Here is a 20,885-nt window from a genome sequence, read left to right as displayed (position 1 = left end):
TTTTTTATTTATTGTAGAGATGAGGTCTCGCCAAGTTGCCCAGGCGGGTCTCGAGCCCACAGGCTCAGGCAATTCATTCACCTCAGCCTCCCAAAGTGCAGGATTACAGGCTGAGCCACTGAGCCCGGCTTTTTTTTATTTTTTGAGTTGGAGTCTCATTCTGTCACCCAGACTGGAGTGCAGTGGCACACTCACGGCCACCACAGCCTCGACCTGCTGGGCTCAGGTGATCCTTCTGCCTTAGCCATCCAGGTAGCTGGAACTACAGGCATGCACCACTGTGCCTGGCTAATTTTTTTATTTATTGTAGAGATGAGGTCTTGTCAAGTTGCCCCGGCTGATCTGAAGCCCGTGGGCTCAGGCAGTCCTCTCACCTCAGCCTCCCAAAGTGCCAGGATTATAGGCATGAGCCACCGCACCCGGCCCTAGAGCAAAGGAATTCAAATAATAACTCTTTACATGATGTGTTATGAGGATTTGTTATATCCCCCCTCTTTTTCTGGAGGATAATTTTTGGGCAAATCCTTGGCTTGTATTTGGGTATATATGACATGTGGGTTGGGACCCTTGGATCACAGTTTCGAGCTCTTGACCCTACTGTTTCAAGCATATAACCTGAATTTGCAGTCCTGTTCAGGACCCCTGCAGAGTGTTTTCTTGCATGAGGGTTAACTGAAAGTCTGGCTAGTGGTGGGGAGTAGAGTCATCATTGCTGCTGAGATTGTCACCATGATGCTCTGCAAGAGTGGGGTACAGTGATTGAGTTGGGACTCTAGAGTCAGAGACATACATGTTGTTCTGTTTTGTTGACTTCCCTGTTTCCAATATCTAGAACAGTGTCTGGCATATATCAGACACTTAGGAGTCCATAAAGGAGTTAATCTCAGTTTATCTACCAAGAGTCCATTATGGTCATCCTGTGGTTCACCTGAAGATAGTGTCTGGGACGGGCACAGTGGCTCAGCCTGTAATCCCAGGCTCCAACTCAAAAAAAAAAAATAGTGTCTGATTTGTTGTCCCTCTTGTTACTGTAAGCACTGACAAAGGCTCTTTTTCATAGTAAATGGAAGATTTCAGGTTTTTTTTTTATTTTTTGAGTTGAAGCCTCAATCTGTCGGCCAGGCTGGAGTGCAGTGTCAACGCTCATGGCTACCACAGTCTTGACCTGCTGAGCTCAGGTGATCCTTCCATTTCAGCCTTCCAAGTAGCTAGAACCACAGGCATGTGCTACCACACCCGGCTAATTTTTTGAATTATTGTAGAGATGAGCTCTCACCAAGTTATCTAGGCTGTTTTTTTGTTTTTTGTTTATTTTGAGTTGGAGTCTCACTCTGTTGCCCAGGCTAGAGTGCAGTGGCACACTCAGGGCCACCCCAGTGTCAACCCACTGGGTTCCAGCGATCCTTCCACCTCAGCCTTCCAAGTAGCCAGAACTACAGGTACATGCTACTACCACGCCTGGCTAATTTTTTGATTAGTTGGAGAGACGAGGTCTCGCCAAGTTGCCCAGGCTGGTCTCGAACCCATGGGATTAGGTAATTCACTCACCTTGGCCTTCCAAAGCCCTGGAATTACAGGCTGAGCCACCGAGCCTTGCTGGTTTTAGTTTTTTGACGTTAAATTATTTAGCTTCAGGGATTTAGCAGTCTCATGGTATTTCTAATGTTGGGACTATTCATTCTCATTCTTTTTCTTGACATTTATGTGTTCATTTATTTTAATCAGCAAAAACTGGGCCTGGCGCAGTGGCTCACATCTGTAATCCCAGCACTTTGGGAGGCAAAGGTGAGAGGATTGCCTGAGCCCACGGGTTCGAGACCAGCCTGGGCAGTACTTATTGTAGAGATGAGGTCTTGCCACACTGGCGCATGCCTGTAGTTCCAGCTACTTGGAAGGCTGAGGCGGAAGGATCACCTGAGCACAGCAGGTGGAGGCTGCAGTGGCTATGAGTGTGCCACTGCACTCCAGTCTGGGTGACAGAGTGGAGGTATTTATGATGCAATACATAATATCTGGAAATATGTATACATTGCAAAGTGGCTGGATCAAGCTACTTAACATGTGCATTACCCCACAGACTTGGGATTTTTTTTTGTGGGGGAAGCACTGAAAGTCCACCCTCTTAGTAATTTCCCAGTATACAATGCATTGTTATTTGGAGGCTTCAGGCTTTTCGGTGAATTGTTGACTGATTTGCAGTTTTAAAGTTGTCACAGTTTCCATTGAACATGGCTGTCTTAGTTTGCTTGGGCTGCCGTAACAAATGTACCACAGACCAGGTGGCTCATAAACAACAGAAGTGTGTTTCTCATTATTCTGGAGTTGGAGGCTGGGAAGGCCGAGACCAAGTGCTGGCAGATTGTGTGTCTGCAAGGGCCCCTTTCTTGATTCTTTTCTTGGTACTGTGTTCTCACATGGCGAAAAGGATGCTGGAGCTCTTTGGAACTCTTCTTGCTGTAAGGAAGGGTGCTAATCCCACTGATGAGGGTGCCTTTCTCCTGGGGCTCATGACCTAACCACCTAGCAAAGGTCTTATCTCCTGATGCCATCACATTGGAGGTTGGGCTTTCAGCATATGAGTTTGAGGTGGGTGGGGGCGACATAAAAGTTCAGGCCTCAGCAATGGCCCATAACATGGTGTGCTGGCCTTGGTCCTGCCTACTGTTTCTATTTGCCCCCAAGTATATACTTTGTCTCTGAACTCTTTTTCAGTTTTAAAATCCAATGATTCTTCTGAAATTGCTGATTTTAATTCCTCTCAGGCACAAGGATGCGGCAAGTTGATACATCCTTAATTATAAAGAAACAGTGTCTTCTTTAAAGTGGTGATATTAGCCGGGCTCGGTGGCTCAGCCTGTAATCCCATGCCTTTGGGAGGCTGAGGTGAGTGGATTGCCTGAGCCTGCGAGTTCGAGACCCGTCTGGGCAGCAAGATCTCATCTCTACAATAAATCAAAAAATCAGTCGGGCATGGTAGCGCATGCCTATAATTCCGGATACTTGGAAGGCTGAGGCGGAAGGATCACTGGAGCCCAGCAGGTCGAGGCTGCGGTGCCTGGAAGCGGCCACTGCACTCCAGTCTGGGTGACAGAGTGAGACTCCAACTCAAAAAACAAACAAACAAATAAATAAATAAATAAATAAATAAAGTGGTGATATTTGTTTCAAAGCATGAAGATAGTTCCTGGGGTAACAACTTACATATTACAATAGTGTTGATTGGCATATACCAAGGTCAGTGTTCCGTACTGTTCTATGCCTTCTGCCCTAGGTCTTAGGGGCACACCACTTGCATTCGCCAGGCTGAGCAGAGAAAGGGTTTGGCTGACTGAGTACACCTGAAATTGAGAAGCCTGCTTGGAGGTTGTGAGACTTGTAGCCTGCTGGGTCTGCTGGAGGTGGCCCATGAGACCAGGAAGTTGTCTGGGTCAGGGCAGAATGCTGTTGGTATGAGGCCAGTGCCAGTGACTGGGAGGTGACAAGTCCCAGCTTCTCATTCCATGATTTATTTAGTCAAGTAAGTAAGGAGTGTTTAAGCAGGAAACTTTTTTTTTTTTACTTGGAGTATCACTCTGTCGCCCAGGCTGGATTGGCACGCTTATGGCCACCACAGCATCGACCTGCTGGGTCAGGCAATTCTTCTGCCTCAACCTTCCAAGTAACTGGAACCACAGGTGTGTGCCTCCCTATATGATTGACTTTTTGATTTAATGTAGAGGTCTCGCCAAGTAGCCTTGACTGGTCTCGAATCTCTGGGCTCAGGCAACTCTCTCACCTCTACCTTCCAAAATGTTGGGATTACAGGCATGAGCCACTGCTCCCAGGCCTTAGAACTTTTTTTTTTTCTTTTTGAGTTGGAGTTTTACTCTGTTGCCCAGGCTGGAGTGGAGTGGCATGCTCACGGCCACTGCAGCCTCCACCTGCTGGGCTCAAGTGATCCTTCTGCCTCAGCCTTCCAAATAACTGGAGCTACAGGTATGCACCACCACGCCCGGCTACTTTTTTGATTTATTGTAGAGATGAGGGCTCGCCAAATTGCTCAGGCTGGTCTCGAACCCATGGGCTGAGACAATCCTCTCACCTCAGCCTCCCAAAGTGCTGGGATTATAGGTGTGAGGCACTGTGCCCGGCCAACCTTAGAACATTTTTATCACCCCAAAAAGAAATCTTGTATCATTCGCAGTCACTGCCAATTTCCCTCTGACCCACCCTAATCTCATATTTCCTATATCTATAGGTTTGCCTGTTTTTGACATTTCATATAAATGGAATCATACTCTATGTAGCTTTTTGTGTCTGGCTTCTAACACTTAGCATAATGTTTTCTAGGTTCTGCCAAGGTATAGCATGTATCAACACATCACTTCTTTTTGTTGCCAAATAACATTCCATTGTATGGATAGGCCACATTTTATTTATCAGTTGAAGGACATATGAGTGGTTTCCACTTTTTGACTTACAAATAATGCTGCTATGACTATTCGTGTACAGGGTTTTGTGTGGACATATGTTGTTACGCCCTCTAGAGTCGAATAGCTGGGTCATATGGTAACTGTTTACTCCTTTGAGGAAATACCACACTGTTTTCTAAAGTGACTATAGCATTTTATATTACCATTGGCAGTGGGTAAGGGTTCCAGTTTTTCCATATCCTTGCCAACACCTGTTATTATCTACCTCTGTGACTTGTAGTCACCTAATGGGTGTGAATTGATGTCTCCTTGTGGTTTTGATTTGCAGTTCTCTGATGGATAATGATGCTAAACAGCTTTCCATTTGTCTAGCTTCTTTGGGAAAACATCTGTTAATCTCTTTTGCCGATGGGCTCGGTGGCTCAGCCTGTAATCCTGCGATTTGGGAGGCCGAGGTGAGTGAATTGCCTGAGCCTGCGGGTTCGAGACCCGCCTGGGCAACTTGGCGAGACCTCATCTCTACAATAAATCAAAAAACTTAGCCGGGTGTGGTAGCGTGCGCCTGTAGTTCCAGCTACTTGGAAGGCTGAGGTGGAAGGATCGGCAGAGCCCAGCAGGTCGAGGCTGCAGTGACCAGGAACAGCCACTGCACTCCAGTCTGGGTGACAGTGATACTCCAACTCAAAAAAAAAAAAAAAAAAAAATCTCTTTTGCCCATGTTCAGACTGGCTTTTTATCTTTTAATCATTGTGTTGTAAGAATTATTTACGTATTCTAGATGAAAGTCCCTTACCAAGTATATGCATTCTGTGAGTTCTCTTTATACTTTCTTGACAGTGTCCTTTGAAGCATAAGCATTTTTACTTTTTAAATACTTCAATTTATCTCTTTTCTTTTTCAGTAGTATCTTTGATGCCCTATCTAAGAAGGCTATGCGTAACTCAGGGTCACAGAGATTTACTCCTGCATTTTATTCTAAGAGTTTTATAGTTTTTTGTTTGTTTTAGTTGGAGTCTCACTCTGTCGCCCAGGCTGGAGTGCAGTGATGTGTTCATAGTCACCACAGTCTTGACCTGTTGGGCTCAGGCAATCCTTCCTCTTCAGCCTTCCAAGTAGCTGAAACTATAGGTGCACGCCACCATGTCCAGCTAATTTTTTATTTATTGTAGAGATGAGGTCTTTCCAAGTTGCCCAGGCTGGTCTTGAACCACTGGAATCAGGCTGTCCTCTTGCCTCGGCCTCCCAAGGTGCTGAGATTACAGGTGTGAGCCACTGCACTCAGCTGAATTTTATAGTTTTAATCTCTTACTTAGGTCTGTGGTTTACTTTGAGTTAATTTTTGTATATGGTGTGAGGAAGGGGACAGCTTGATTTTACTATATCTAGGTATCCAGTTGTCCTAGCACCATTTGTTGAAATGAGGTTTTGAATTGGCCTTCTCATTCCTCATTTTCTGCCTGATAAGAGAATATTGACATCTTGGTTGTACTTACCCATTACAACATTTTACGACCCAAATGGTTATTCCATGCCGCTGTAATGATGTCTCCTTTTTACCATTAGACAGATTACATCAATGCCAGTTTCATGGATGGCTATAAGCAGAAGAATGCTTACATTGGTACACAAGGTAAGCTGGTCCAACTCTCACATATTTGTTTCGTGCCATCTACCTCTGATTCCTTGTGCAAGTGATGGCATACTTTTTTAAAGGAAATGGGAGCTTGAGTTGAAGTTGTCTCCTAGATCCTGGCCCTTCATGAAGCTTGGTGGTGGTCGGGAAAGGCAGATGAGAGCTAGAGGGTTTCTGTGCCAGGCATGCCTGGAAACTCACTGCATAGAGAGAAACTGAGATTTAAACACATGAAGCTACTGCCTGCAAGGTTTTTTTTGTTTTTTTAGTTGGAGTCTCACTCTGTTGCCCAGGCTGGAGTGCAGTGGCACGCTCACAGCCACCACAGCCTCAACCTGCTACGCTCAGGTGATCCTTTCGCCTCAGTCTTCCAAGTAGCTGGAACTACAGGCATGCACACCATGCCCAGCTAATTTTTTAATTTATTTTGGAGATGATGTCTCGCCACGTTGCCTAGGCTGGTCTCAAACCCATGGGCTCAGGCAATCCTCTCACCTTGACCTTCCAAAGTGCTGAGATTATAGGCATGAGCCACCACGCCTGACCCAGCCTGCAAGTTTTTAGGCTGTATCTTAGTATCACCAATCCAAGGGTGTAAGTTGTCAGAACTCACCAACCAGTGATATGCTCTTTATATCTAGTAAGAGCCATGGTCTTCTCAGAGATTGAGATTGAATCCAATCTAGGAATGAGTGTGGCTGTTCTACCAGGCCTTTCCTGGCCCCTGTATCTTTACAGGGCACTCCAGCAAGTGTTCTTACGTGGCTAGTCTACACTGAGTCTGCCGGTGAAGTGCTGGACTCCAGGAGGGTTTTGGATGGAGTTTCTATAAATATCTCTATGGGCCCAATAGTCCTCCTGACCTGACCTTTCCATCTTAAGAATACCATGTCCTCTGGGCATGGTGACTCACGCCTATAATCCCAGAACTTTGGAAGGCCAGGGCAAGAGGATTGCCTGAGCCCAGGGGTTTGAGACCTCAACTCTATGATAAATCAAAAAATTGGCAGACATGGTGGCTTACATGTGTAGTTTCAGCTACTTGGAAAGCTCAGGTGGAAGGATCAATTAAGTCCAGAATAGGTGACAGAGTGAGACTTCAATTCCAAAAAATAATAATAATACCACTTCACCTTCAAAGAAGGGTGGAAAGTAATCACAGCACAGAAAGACCGCACTGGCCGCCGTATACCATTTGACCCCTGCAGAGTGTAGTCAGCAAGACATCTGGGCAATACCTCTTTAACCAAATGATCTGACTTGATATCACCAGTAGTGGACATAGGGGCCTCACGTGTGCCTCCTGATGGGACTGTGAGCAAAGAACATTACCTGTGTTATCTGTTACCAGTTTTAAAATCTGAATCTCACCATGAGAAATGGACAAATTCTGGGACACACTGCAAAAAAACTGGCTCAGACTCTTCAAAGTCAATGCAATGGAACACAAACAGAATAGGCAGAAAACTAGTCCAGATTCAAGGAGAATACAGAGATAACCATAGGTGACTTGTGATCTGTGCTTAGATCCTCAGTTGGGAGAAAAACTACTAAAGACAGATGACTAGGACATCTAGAGACTGGCATCAGCGTGACAGTGATATTCTATCAGAGGATGCCCTTGTTTTCCTGACATATACTCAAGTATTTAGGAATGAGATATTATGTTGTCTGCAACTTACTTTTTTATTTTTTTGTAAGAATACTTGGGATCTACCCCCTTAAATTTTTAAGTGCACAACACAGTATTGTTAAGTATAGCCTGCAACTTTCATTAAAATAGTTTAGTAGCCGGGCTCGGTAGCTCAGCCTGTAATCCCGTGCCTTTGGGAGGCTGAGGTGAGTGAATTGCCTGAGCCCGTGGGTTCGAGACCCGCCTGGGCAACTTGGCGAGACCTCATCTCTACAATAAATCAAAAAATTAGCCAGGCGTGGTAGCACACACCTGTAGTTCCAGCTACTTGGAAGACTGAGGCGGAAGGATCGCCGGAGCCCAGCAGGTCGAGGCTGCGGTGGCTGGGAGCAGCCACTGCACTCCAGTCTGGGCGACCGAGTGAGACTCCAACTCAAAAAAAAAAATAGTTTAGTAGATAGGAAAATATGTGTATATGCGTGTACAGAGAGAGAAGTAAATGTTGCAAAATGATAACTTTTTTAGGCAAAGAATGCCCGGGTGCACGTATTATTCTTTTAACTTTTATGGAGGTTTGAAATTGTTTGAAATGAAAATTGGGGGAGGAAAAAGGGAACAGGGACTTTAGATTCTACCAAAATGCTGGGATTGCAGGCATGAGCCACTGTGGCTTTTTTTTTTTTGAGGCAGGATCTTGCTCTGTCCCCCAAACTAGCGTGCTCAATCATAGTTCACTGCAACCTCGAACTACTGGGCCCACCTCAGGCTCCCAAAGTGTTAGAATTACAGGTGTGAGCCACCATGTCCTATAGAGAAAGGATTTCTTGATTCAAGCACTGATCACTCTTAGGGCTTCAGAACTATTAGGACCAAAAAGTGGGTTCTGTGATGTTGCAAAGGCAAGTTTGATTTGCCTTGCAACCTCCTTAGCTGGCTATATTCAGTATTCTGATTCTTATTTATAATAATAATTCTACTAATGTCATATATTATATATCAGGTGCATAATTGCTATCTGATCATTATAGATACTTTTCATGGAAGGATTATTGGTTTATTTTATAGATAAGTAAACTGAAGTCCAAGGTTAGGTGACCTTGGATCACACAGCTAGTTAGTGGCAGACCCAGGATTTGAATCCATGTTTGTTTAGTTCAGATGTTTTTGCGGCCCCGATCAGTGGAGTGTTTCACCTGTATCATTGTAAGCTCCTGGCTTGCTTTCTTCAGAGAAGTCTGCTATTAATGGGTCTCATCTGGGATATATAACTTGCCCTCTGCATCTCTCTTGTGCCTTGGAGCAAGTTTGGCCCTTTCTCCCTGCCTGATCTGGAATCTGGGGTACCAGGTGCTCTGACTACTCAGCAACCCCAGTGCTGCCAGTGGTTTGAATGTGGGAATTAAGTGATGTGAGAGCTGCTGTGGTGCAGGAGAGGAGGATGTGGATGGCGCTGGAGCCAGGGATGTAGAAAAAGTGTTATCATTTTCTTGATATGCATACTAGGGACATGCATGTCCACTTAGAAATAAAAAATAAAAATCACTTATCACCCTAGAACCCCAGAGGTCATGGTCACATTTTGTAACATCTTCTCCTAGACTTTTTTTTCTTTCTTTTTTTTTTTTTTTTGAGTTGGAGTCTCTCACTCTGTCACTCAGGCTAGATTACAGTGGCACGCTCACGGCCACTGGAGCCTCAACCTGCTAGGTTCAGGCGATCCTTCCGCCTCAGCCTCCCAAGTATCTGGAACTACAGGCATGGGCCACCACACCTGGCTAATTTTTAAATTTTTTGTAGAGATGAGGTCTGGCCAAGTTGCCCAGGCTGGTCTTGAACCCATGGGCTCAGGCAGTCCTCTCATCTCAGCCTCCCAAAATGCTAGGATTACAGGTATGAGCTACTGCATCAGACTAACTTTTTTATGCATATAAAATATTTAACAATTCAGTCCAGTTAGAACTGACAGGAAAAAAAATTAACAAAATGAGCTCTTTCTGAACATTACGTCTTTATTCATTTAATGTTGTCTTGTGTAGACTTTTCCATGGCAGAAAACCCAGATCTTACAATGTCACTTTTATGGACTGTAGAAAGTATGGGTAGCTGTAAGTTAACACATCCTCTCTTGTTGGACATTTAACCTGTTTCCAAGACCTCACATGCTTTTGTCAGTGTCTACTTTTTCTTCTTCCTTTTATTTATTTATGATTATTATTATTATTTTTAAATATAGATGGGTCTCACCATGTTGCCCAGGCTAGTTTTGAACTTCTGGCTTCAAGAAATCCTCCTGCCTCATCCTCCCAAAGTGTTGAGATTACAGGTATGAGCCACCACACCTGGCTACAGTGTTCACTTAAAAAGATAAAATTCGCCAGGCTCAGTGGCTCAGCCTGTAAACCTACGCTTTGGGAGGCCGAGGTGAGGGGATTGCCTGAGTCCGTGGGTTTGAGACTTGCCTGGGCAACTTGGCAAGACCTCATCTCTATAATAAATCAAAAATTAGTTGGCCGTGGTAGTGCACGCCTATAGATCTAGCTCCTTGGAGGGCTGAGGCGAAAGGATCACCGGAGCCCAGCAGGTTGAGGCTGCGGTGGCCGGGAGCGGCCACTGCATTCCAGTCTGGGTGACAGAGTGAGACTCCAACTCAAAAAAAAAAAAGAAAAGAAAAGAAAATACAATAAAAAAATAAGATTCCGGCTGGATGCAGTGGCTCACACCTATAATCCCAGCACTTTGGGAAGCCGAGGTGAGAGGATTACCTAAGCCCACAGGTTCCAGACTAGCCTGGGCAACTTGGCAAGACCTCATCTCTACAATAAATCAAAAAAATTAGCTGGGCATGGTAGCACGTGCCTTTAGTATCAGCTACTTGAAAGGCTGAGGCAGAAGAATCGCCTGAGTCCAGCAGGTTGAGGCTTCGGTGGCCGTGAGTGTGCTACTGCACTCCAGTCTGTACAACAGAGTGAGACTCCAACTCAAAATAAAAGAAAGATACCGAAAAAAAAAAAAAATTCCAACATTGTAAGGTGTTAGTGCTTGCTAAAAGACTTAGCAGAAAAGGTAGTGGAGCCATCCAACTTCCAGGCCAAAATGAATTCTTAGTACTGTCCTGCTTCCCGGAAAGCAGAGAAGGAAAAGGCACTGAGGAAGTATTAGGAGCTATCCTGAGTTGCTGCTCTCTTGATTGAAAGGTGTCTTCAAAGTTGCTTCTGAGTGCTTGGCCCTGAGCATGTTCTAACTTTATTTATTTTGGAGATAAGATCTCCAAAGTGGAGTGCAGGCTGGAGTGCAGTGGCACATTCACGGCCACTGCAGCCTCAACCTGCTGGGCTCAGGCGATCCTTCGGCCTCAGCCTTCCAAGTAGCTGGAACTACAGGCATGCGTTACCACGCCCAGCTAATTTTTTGATTTATTATATAGATGAGGTCTCACCAAATTGCCCAGGCTGGTCTTGAACACCTAGGCCCAGGCAATCCTCTCACCTTGCCCTCCCAACATGCTGGAATTACAGGCGTGAGCCACCATGTCTAGTTTTTCTATTTTTATTTTTATAGAGGCAAAGTCTCCCTAATTGCCCAGGTTGGTTTTGAATCCCTGGCCTCAAGTATTCTTCCTGCCTCAGCCTACCAACGTTCTGGGTTAGTAGACGTGAGCCACTGTGCCCAGCCGCCAGTTTCTTTCTTTCTTTCTTTCTTTCTTTTTTTTTTTTTCTGAGTTGGAGTCTCACTCTGTCACCCAGACTGAGTGCAGTAACCGCTCCCTGCCACCACAACCTCGACTTGCTGGGCTCCAGCAATCCTTCTGCCTCAGCCTTCCAAGTAGCTGGAACTACAGGCACGCGCTACCATGCCCGGCTAATTTTTATTTATTATAGAGATATGAGGTCTCACCAAGTTGCCCAGACGGGTCTCGAACCCGCAGGCTCAGGCAATCCACTCACCTCGGCCTCCCAAAATGCTGGGATTACAGGCTGAGCCACCGAGCCCGGCGGCCAGCCGCCAGTTTCTAACTGTAAAAGGAGAACTTGGCAACATGTCCCTTGCCCTCAGAAGCATGTTTACTGAGACATCATTAATTCCCACAAAGTAAAATGAACTGATGTAAGACTATATAAATTAAATGGTTCCGCTGTTTAGATGAGCTGTGCCATGAAGAGCTCACAGGAGAAGCCCCGCAGGAAATGTGGTCAGAGAAAACTTCAGGGCAGAGGCAACACTGAAAAATGGGCAGCAAGTGAATGGCATTGGGGGCAAGGGAGGAAGCTGGAGCAAAGGAATAGAGGTGAAAGTGAGCATGGTGTGTCTGTGTTGGATGAAGTCGCTTTTTATAGAGCATACTGGTGGAGTTTATCTAGAGTAGACTGGAGGGTAAGGAGACCTGCTCAGAAAAGCAGATTCAGATGGTGTTACAGTAATGCAGACAAGAGATGATGTGGTCCTTGTGGCAGAGAGACTAGGCAGGAAGAACAGGATTGGGAAACGGTGGGCTCCAAAGAATGAAAGCCAAAAATATATTTTTTTTTTTTTTGAGTTGGAGTCTCACTCTGTCGCCCAGACTGGAGTGCAGTGGCCACTCCCAGCCACTGCAGCCTTGACCTGGTAGGCTCTGGCGATCCTTCCGCCTTGGCCTTCCAAGTAGCTGGAACTACGGGCACGTGCTGCCACGCCCGGCCGATTTTTGATTTATTGGAGAGATGAGGTCTCGCCAAGTTGCCCAGGCGGGTCTCGAACCCGCAGGCTCAGGCAATCCTCTCACCTCAGCCTCCCCAGGCGCAGGATTATAGGCTGAGCCACCAAGCCCAGCTGCTAAAAATATTTCTAAGGCAAGCAAATTTAGGGGATTTTGTGAGTGATGCTTTTGGAGATGAAGGAGGTAGGTTAGTCAGAGTTGACCTCAGAGTTTTAAGACTGAATGACTTAAGGATGCCAACGTTGGCAGCAGAGATGAGAAGGCAGAAAGATAAAGCTAATTTTGAAGGAAGAGACTGAGTTGCAGACATGATGGCTTCAAGATGATGGGGCCTGGGGGAAGGGTTTAGGAAACAACCCGTGATATCAGGTGGGAAAGTGCAGTGAGTTGGAAACAGCTGGAAACATGTGCAGAGTTGATACTGTCAGCTGAAATGTGATGGCTGACGCCCTGGATTAAGGCTCTGAGAGGCCGGGGGCATGATGGCTCACACCTATAATCCCAGCACTTTGGGAGATGGAGATGAGAGGATTACCTGAGCCCACAGGTTCCAGACCAGACTGGGCAACTCATCTCTACAATAAATCAGAAAAAAAAATTAGCTGGTCATGGTAACATGTGCCTGTAGTTCCAGCTACTTGGAAAGCTAAGGCGGAAGGATCACCTGAGCCCAGCAGGCTGAGGCTGCGGTGGCCATGAGGTTGCCACTGCACTCTACCTTGGGCAACAGAGTGAGACTCCAACTCAAAAAAAAAAAAAGACTCTGAGAGGATATGTCACCTACCTACCACTTACCTCAGGTTCTTGTTAAAATGTGGATTATGGGACTGGGCACGGTGGCTCAAGCCTGTAATTCCAGCACTTTGGGAACCTTAAGCTAAAGGATTGCCAAAACTCAGGGGTTTGAGAGCCGCCTGAGGGCAACTTGGTGAGACCTCGTCTTTACAATCAATCAAAAAATAACCCAGGTGTCATAGCATGCACCTGTAGTTCCAGCTACTTGGAAGACTGAGGCAGAAGGATCACCTGAGCCCAGTAGGTCGAGTCTGTGGTAGCTGTGAGCATGTCACTGTACTCAGCCTGTGCAACAAAGTGAGACTCCTACTCAAAAAATAAATACACTGAGCACAGTGGCTCACACCTATAATCCCAGCACTTTGGGAGGCCAAGGTGAGAGGATTGCCTGATCTCATGGGTTTGAGACCAGCCTGGGTAACTTGGTAAGACCTCATCTCTACAATAAATAAAAACATTAGTCGAACATGGTGGCGCATGCCTGTAGTTTCAGCTACTTGGAAGGCTGAAGCGAGAGGATCACCTGAGCCCAGCAGGTTGAGACTGCGATGGCTGTGAATAGGCCACTGCACTCCAGCCTGACAACAGAGTGAAACTCCACTTCAAATAAATAAAATGCAGATTCTGTGTTTCTGCACTCACCTGTGGGTTGCTGGTTGCAATCCGTCCAAGGACCTCACTAAATCAGAGGGTATGGGGAGATGAGCAGGAAGCTGACATCTGCGGGTTGAAGTTAGTCTTGAGGGAAACAGAAAATCCGGGAAGGAAAAAAGTGCTTCTCAGAGTTGCAGTCCTTGTCTCCCCTTTTCCTCCAGGCCCTTTGGAGAACACTTACCGGGATTTCTGGCTCATGGTGTGGGAGCAAAAAGTCTTGGTGATTGTCATGACCACTCGGTGAGTTAACCCCCTTTGTCCCACTGATCCCTACCCCCACTCTGTCTCTAAGCACGGTGACTCAAGAGAGTAGTGTAGCTCTTAGACACAGTGAGGATCAGGAAAGCCATTGCAAGGGCCTTGAGTGATCTTTTAGCTGACCTGGAGTGAACACACTAGGGGCTGCTGGATACTGATAAATGTGACTTGCCAAAGCTTCCATCCATGGCCCTGGTGTCCCTGTGCTGGTGACAGCCTGACCTCAGGTCCTGGCCTCATCCACTGAAGGGAGTCCTGAGAACTATGGGGCAGGTCCCCTTTTCTCTGTTTCCTGTTCCGGGGGCACCTGCTGACTCCTGAGTGACAGTCTCCTTTTGTGGCACTTTTGGTCTGCTTGTTCATATTTCCACCTGCAGGAGAACTACCCAAAACAGCAGAAACAGAAGAGGCAGGAAGCTTTTAATGAAAGGAATATTTTTGAAATTTTGGTCTACAAATCTGTGAAATTTACAGAATTGATAATTAATTAATTAATTTCATTAATGTCATGATTATCATTCTTGACAGTTTTAACCTATTTCAGTTGAGAAGAAAGAAAATGAGAATATTTGCTCAGCTCCCTTCTTCCGACACTGGGACAGCCTCTAATTTGAGAGGAGGCAGTGGGGGAAGTACTACCTTGGAGGATTTTGGGGTCACTAAGGGTGGAGAGGTGGATTGAAGACTTTCCACAAACCTCCCACCAGCATTCCAGAGCCATGTCTTTCTCAGGCCTCTGTCACCAACAGCCCCTCCTGGGGAAGAGATTAACAGTGGCTGAGATGTAGGCCGAGGGTTCTCTCTGACCCATCATACTTTTTTCTTTTTTCTCTTTTTATTTTGGTTGTTTTTTTTGTTTTTATTTTTGGAGTTGGAGTCTCACTCTGTTGCCCAGCTGGAGTGCAGTGGCATGCTCATGGCCATGACCAGCCTTGACCTGCTGGGCTTAAGCGATCCTTCTGCCTCAGCCTTCCAAGTAGCTGGAACTACAGGCATGCGCCACCATGCCCTACTACTTATTTATTTATTTGTTTGTTTGTTTATTTATTTATTGTAGAGACGAGGCCTCACCAAGTTGCCCAGGCTGGTTACAAACCCCTGGACTCAGGCAATCCCCTTGCCTCAGTCTCCCATAGTGCTGGGATTACAGGCTTCAGCCACTATGCCTAGCCTTGTTTGTTTTTTGAGTTGGAGTTTTGCTCTGTTGCTGAGGCTGTTCGTGAACTCCTATGCTCCAGTGATCCGCCTGCCTCAGCTTTCCGAGTAGTTGCAATTACAGGTGTGTACCACCACACCCAGCTATTTTACTGGGTTTTTTTTTGACCACCCAGTATCTATCTCAGATATGTGGGAAGTACCATGGGGTATCAGGAAAGAGATGTAGTCAGTGCCCAGTAAATGTCTGCTAACTCTGCTGTGATGCCTGTTTTGAATGAAGGGGTTTCCTTTTCTGTTGAGAGTCAATAGTATAAGTCAGAAGCAGTGCGAGAGATGGCAGGTCATGGGGGCCGCAGGGTTGCTGCCGTGGAGAGGAAGGATGAAGCTAACCTGTTCTGTATGTCTTCAGCTTTGAGGAAGGTGGAAGGAGAAAGTGTGGCCAGTACTGGCCTTTAGAGAAAGACTCTCGGATCCGATTTGGCTTCCTCATGGTGACCAATCTTGGCGTGGAGAACATGAACCATTATAAGAAAACCACGCTGGAGATTCACAACACAGAGGTAAAGCCAGCTTTGTGCTCTCACTTTTTTGTAGCTGGAGGAGACCCATTACTGTAAAGGAAATCTCCAGAGGGAATGGAACAGGCAGGATTCCAGGGAGGCTGGACATGGCTTATGTCTTTCTGAGAACAGGATATGATGTTCAGCTCACAGCCAACATAGCCTTATTGTCTCAGCACCTCGGTGGCATTCCGTGGGAATGAAACTTAGACACTGGAAACTCTGGATCCTGCAGTACAGGGATTTGGCCCCTTCCTAATGTGGAGCCCGCCCTTTGGGTTTATAGTAGAGACGCAACTGGCGGAAAGCTGACAGCAGCACATGGTGCTGCTTGGTGACAGGGATCCCCAGGCATGGAAAATCTGGAAACACCAGAGGTGATCAGGGCAGGCAGACGTGACCTCGTTACCTTTTGCTTCTTTCCTCTTCCAAGGAGCGGCAGAAACGCCAGGTGACCCACTTCCAGTTCCTGAGCTGGCCAGATTATGGCGTGCCTTCCTCAGCAGCTTCCCTCATTGACTTCCTGAGGGTGGTCAGACACCAGCAGAGGCTGGCCGTGAGCAACCTGGGTACACGTGCCAAAGGGCAGTGCCCTGAGCCCCCCATCGTGGTCCACTGCAGTGCAGGCATTGGCAGGACAGGTAATGCACCTGGCGCAGTACTGTGCCCTAGAGGCAGTGGGTGGATGAGGGGGGACGCAGCTTTTAGCCCACATCTGGGATTGGAGAAAGAACTCATTTGATCCTTGGTGGTGAACTGTTATGAAAAATTCCTCCTTAATGTCCTTTTAGTCTCCCTGATGCTGGGTGTGGGCCAGAATATGCATTTCACAAGCTAAGCCCTTTAGGGGCGATACTCCATAGTTATTTTCTGACCCTGTCACCTTGTCATCACTGTCACTGTGGGTGTCCCAGAGAACCCCGCTGGGCTGCTGCTTCCTTCCCATCCCCCCTATACCCCGGTTCTCCATTCTGGAGCCAGTTAACAGCTTTGGCCATAAGGGAATATGTATGTTGCAGGTACTGTCAGCCTTCCTAGTTCAGAGTCCTGTTGGGGAAATGCCGGAAAGAATAGGTTGGTGTTAGACCTCTGTGAAAAAACTGTAGAGCCTCTGAACGAGAGTGGGAGTGCCGTCAGTCCATCTGTCTGAGATTGAAGCAAGAAGTTCCTCTGGTCAGCTTCCCATTACTTTCCCTGTTTCTCCATATGTGTCCTGAGAGCCAAGAGGCCTTATCATTTCTCTGGCCTCCAACATTCCCTGTGACCTCCTCCGTGGGTCCTTTTAGGCCTAAGGCCACCTGGCCTCCTGCAAGGAGGCACCTAGCCTTTGCATCTGCTCATCTAGTTCCACCTGGGCTATCTGGTAGAGGGAGGAAAAGAAGAAAGTAAACCAGATGTGATCACTTCCTTCCTTCCTCAGGTACCTTCTGCTCACTGGACATCTGCCTGGCACAGCTGGAGGAGCTTGGCACCCTTAATGTGTTCCAGACGGTGTCACGCATGAGGACCCAGAGGGCCTTCAGCATCCAGACCCCTGAGCAGTACTATTTTTGCTACAAGGCCATCCTGGAGTTTGCAGAGAAGGAGGGCATGGTATCCTCTGGCCACAATCTGCTGGCCGTGGAGGGTCAGTAACCCTCCCCCGAGCCTCCCACCTGCTGGCCAGCCTTCCTTAGGCCACCCTTGGACACCGTGAGCCTCAGGTTGCCATCAGTTATGCTGAAGCCATGGATCAACCTCCTTTTCTTGTCTCCCGGCACACACCTGCACGCAAGGCAGTCTTTCCTTTGGCTAGATAAATGTGGTGACGTTGCCACTAGAAAGGGCCAGCAGCAATGTGTTCTTAATTCCTAGCACCTGCTATCAAACTGTGCCTTATTAAAACCAAATTGTGGCTATTGATTTTTGCCAGGGGCCCCGAGGTAAGTGGGTAAGGACCTCCCGTCCCCTGCCCATCGCCATTCTCTTCCTGGAGGTCTCCTTTCTCCCACTCCTTCCCTTTGCTAGGATTTCACGGGGAGGGCTGGTGGGCTTCTGCCTTCCTCCCCAGAGAGCTTGACCAAGTTACATATTCTAGAGATCGTCCTGAGTGCCAAGCATGTTTCTACGTAGGGCGTGTATTCCAGTGTCTTCTGTCCTTCCTCCTGTGTGTGTGCGTGGATGTATGTGCACTTCTGTGTATGGGTCCACATGTATGTGTGTATATAATATATATTGTATGTGATAATATGACCGTATTCTATAAATACATATACACACAGCTACTCCTTCGTAAACGTTCCTGGGGCTCCATGTTGCAATTCCGAATTCCTTTCCTCTTGGATCCTACTGTTTGTCCTGGACTAGCTGGGGTTGGGGATCATGTCTCTTGCTGTCACACTGCAGAGTGGGAAAGAGGACACACACACATCTCCGTGCTCCAGCCACAGGCCCTCATGCTTACGTAGTGACTTATCTGGATGCTGCCTGTTGGAGTCAAGGATATTGGTTTGTGGTGACACTGGGTTGACTCTGCATGGTTTTTCTCTGTTTACTTGGCCATTTTGGGAACAGACCTCCACTGTGATCCATCCCCTCACTTCCTCTCACTGCCCCAGAGATGGAGACCAGGGGTAGAGATGAACTCACTGGCTAGCCAGAGCCCAAAACAATCGGTACGAAGTCTTAGAAGGAAAGAAGGGAGCCCAGGTGTGCGAAGAAACTATTATGAGACTCCCTTCCCAGGAGGATGAGCTGGATGGTTCCTTTCTTTATGCATCCTGGCTCTGGCTAGTGAGATACCCGTCTCTCCTGCCTCTGAGCCTGCCAGACCCTGGAGCTCAAAGCTGGGTGGGTTGTGTGCCAATAAGCTTGATCCCCTGACTGGGTGAGGTGGTCCCCTGCAATCACTGTTTGTCGCCTGCCCACCCAATGTGTCCCTGCCTGCTCCCAGCCCACTCACCCTGTGGTGCCAGGGAAGGAATCAAGTCCTCAGCATGTCACATTACCATGAAAATACCCAGAACCCCTAAGTCTTCCCCCATCACAGAAGAGGTTGGTAGCTGATCAGACCTCAATAATTTTATACTGTAATAAGTGCTTTGAATGTGTATATTCTTATTTTTTACAGTCATTTCATTTTGTATTTAACATCAATGGACTGAGTCAGATTCAGAAAATAATTGTAATGTTCATATTCAATATCTTACAGTGATACAGTTTTGTATTTACATATAAATATACCAACATGATCAAAACACCTTTAGCTTCATCAATTTAGCAGTCTGGGGCTGGGAAGGTGAGGAGGGGCTCTAGGAGCTGGTCTGGGAGGGAGGGGGAGGCAAGAAGGGACCCCAGGCCTCAGTATCTGAGACTGTCAGTTGTGAGAGCCACCTACCTTGTCTGTAGGCCATCGCCTTAGCTCTGATCAGAGGTACACACACCAGTGGAGTTATTGCCATGTGCCAAGTGTTCTATACTGGGTGTGTTCCCCTCATTGCCTCATTCAAACCTTACAACAATCCAGTGAGAGACCATCTTCCCTCCCCTCTCCTGTCCACTCTTTTTGCATTTCTATATAGAAGAGAAAGATGAAGTCCCGAGGGTTACAGTGATTCGCTGTAAAACTGGAAATCAAGTTAGTTTGCTGACAGACTCTTTAGTTTCTTCACTACATCAAAGATGGAGATTGGGCTTTGTCTCTGGAGACCAGGGTTGTGTTTTTTAGTTTCGTTTTGTTTTTTGTTTTTTTTGAGTCAGAGTCTCACTCTGCTGCCCAGGCTGGAGTGCAGTGGAACACTCACGGCCACCACAGGTTTGACCTGCTGGGCTCAGGCATTCCTTCTGCCTCAGCCTTCCAAGTAGCTGGAACCACAGGTGTGTGCCTCCACATGAGGCATATTTTTTGATTTATTGTGGAGACGTGGTCTTGCCAAGTTGCTCAGGCTGATCTGGTAACCTCTCTCCTCTACCTCCCAAAGGGCTGGGATTATAAACTTGAGCCACCACTGGTATAAACCATTAAGTTCCAGGTATTTGGTCTTGATCCTATGCTTCTTGTAATAGACTTGAAGGTGGCAGGGTTGGTGACTGTCCCAGCTAATAACTCCTGTTGTAGGGTCCTCAGGTCACAGAGTACTAGAGGGGTCATCCTTCCAGGGAAACTCCATACTTATGGGTACACTGGTCTTTGTAGATCCTGAGTCATTTGCATTTCTCTTATAAAGAATGGAACCAGAAACTTTGTCCCTGTAGGGCCAGTCCCCATACTATTCCTGTTGGCCAGTGACAGCCTGTGTGGCCAGTATTGGGGTGTTCTGACTAACCATAATAGCAGCTAACATTTCCTGGATGCTTTCCAGGCATTGGTCAGGTATTATCCCACTCACCCTCGACAGCATTTTGACATATCGACAGAAGCAAAAAATGGAGACATAGAAAGGTTTGTATGCTACAGCCAAGGACATGGGCCATTTCACTCCAACATTTCTTCTCTTAACTCTTTTTTTTTTTTTTTTTTGAGTCAGAGTCTCACTCTGCTTCCCAGACTGGAGTGCAGTGGCACACTCCCGGCTACCGCAGCCCTGACCTGCTGGGCTCCGGCGATCCTTCCGCCTCAGCCTTCCAAGTAACTGGAACTACAGGCGTGCGCTACCACGCCTGGCTAATTTTTATTTATTGTAGAGATGAGGTCTCATCAAATTGCCCAGGCGGGTCACGAACCCGCGGGCTTAGGCAATCCACTCACCTCGGCCTCCCAAAGTGTGGAATTAGAGGCTGAGCCACCAAGCCCAGCCTCTTTTTTTTTTAAATTGTAGCCTCACTCTGTTGTCCAGGCTGGAGTGCAGTGGCATGCTCACGGGTGCTCCAATGTCAACCTGCTGGGCTCAGGTGATCCTTCTGCCTCAGCCTTCCAAGCAACTGGAACTACAGGTGCATGCTACCATGCCTGGTTAATTTTTCAGTTTATTATAGAGATGAGGTCTCGCCACTTTGCCCAGGTTGTTCTCGAACCCGTGGCCTCAGGCAATCCTCTCACCTAGGCCTCCCCAAGTGCTGGAATTACAGGCTTGAGCCACCACACCTGGCTTTCTCTTAACTCTTAACAATA

At 47.0% G+C, this 20,885-nt stretch overlaps 1 protein-coding gene across 1 annotated transcript in view; it reads left to right on the top strand.

The window, feature by feature from the left end:
* LOC103269571 (tyrosine-protein phosphatase non-receptor type 9) overlaps window positions 1–19,033 on the top strand; it is a gene marked incomplete at its 5' end in the record, with an annotated part of 49,029 nt that extends 29,996 nt beyond the window's left edge. The window contains 5 exons of the mRNA XM_021716839.1: window positions 5,976–6,042; window positions 13,982–14,060; window positions 15,646–15,796; window positions 16,230–16,437; window positions 17,217–19,033. Coding sequence (XP_021572514.1) covers window positions 5,976–6,042; window positions 13,982–14,060; window positions 15,646–15,796; window positions 16,230–16,437; window positions 17,217–17,431 — 720 coding nt within the window. The remainder of the gene's footprint in view (window positions 1–5,975; window positions 6,043–13,981; window positions 14,061–15,645; window positions 15,797–16,229; window positions 16,438–17,216) is intronic.
* Between the last annotated feature and the right edge of the window lie 1,852 nt (window positions 19,034–20,885).

The sequence above is a fragment of the Carlito syrichta genome, unplaced genomic scaffold (genome assembly GCF_000164805.1).
Source record: "Carlito syrichta isolate Samal-C Ts95f unplaced genomic scaffold, Tarsius_syrichta-2.0.1 Scaffold106297, whole genome shotgun sequence".
In the NCBI taxonomy this organism is placed as follows: domain Eukaryota; kingdom Metazoa; phylum Chordata; class Mammalia; order Primates; family Tarsiidae; genus Carlito; species Carlito syrichta.
The sequence above is the reverse complement of the archived record's forward strand: the minus strand, read 5'-3'. Positions and strand labels throughout refer to the sequence as shown.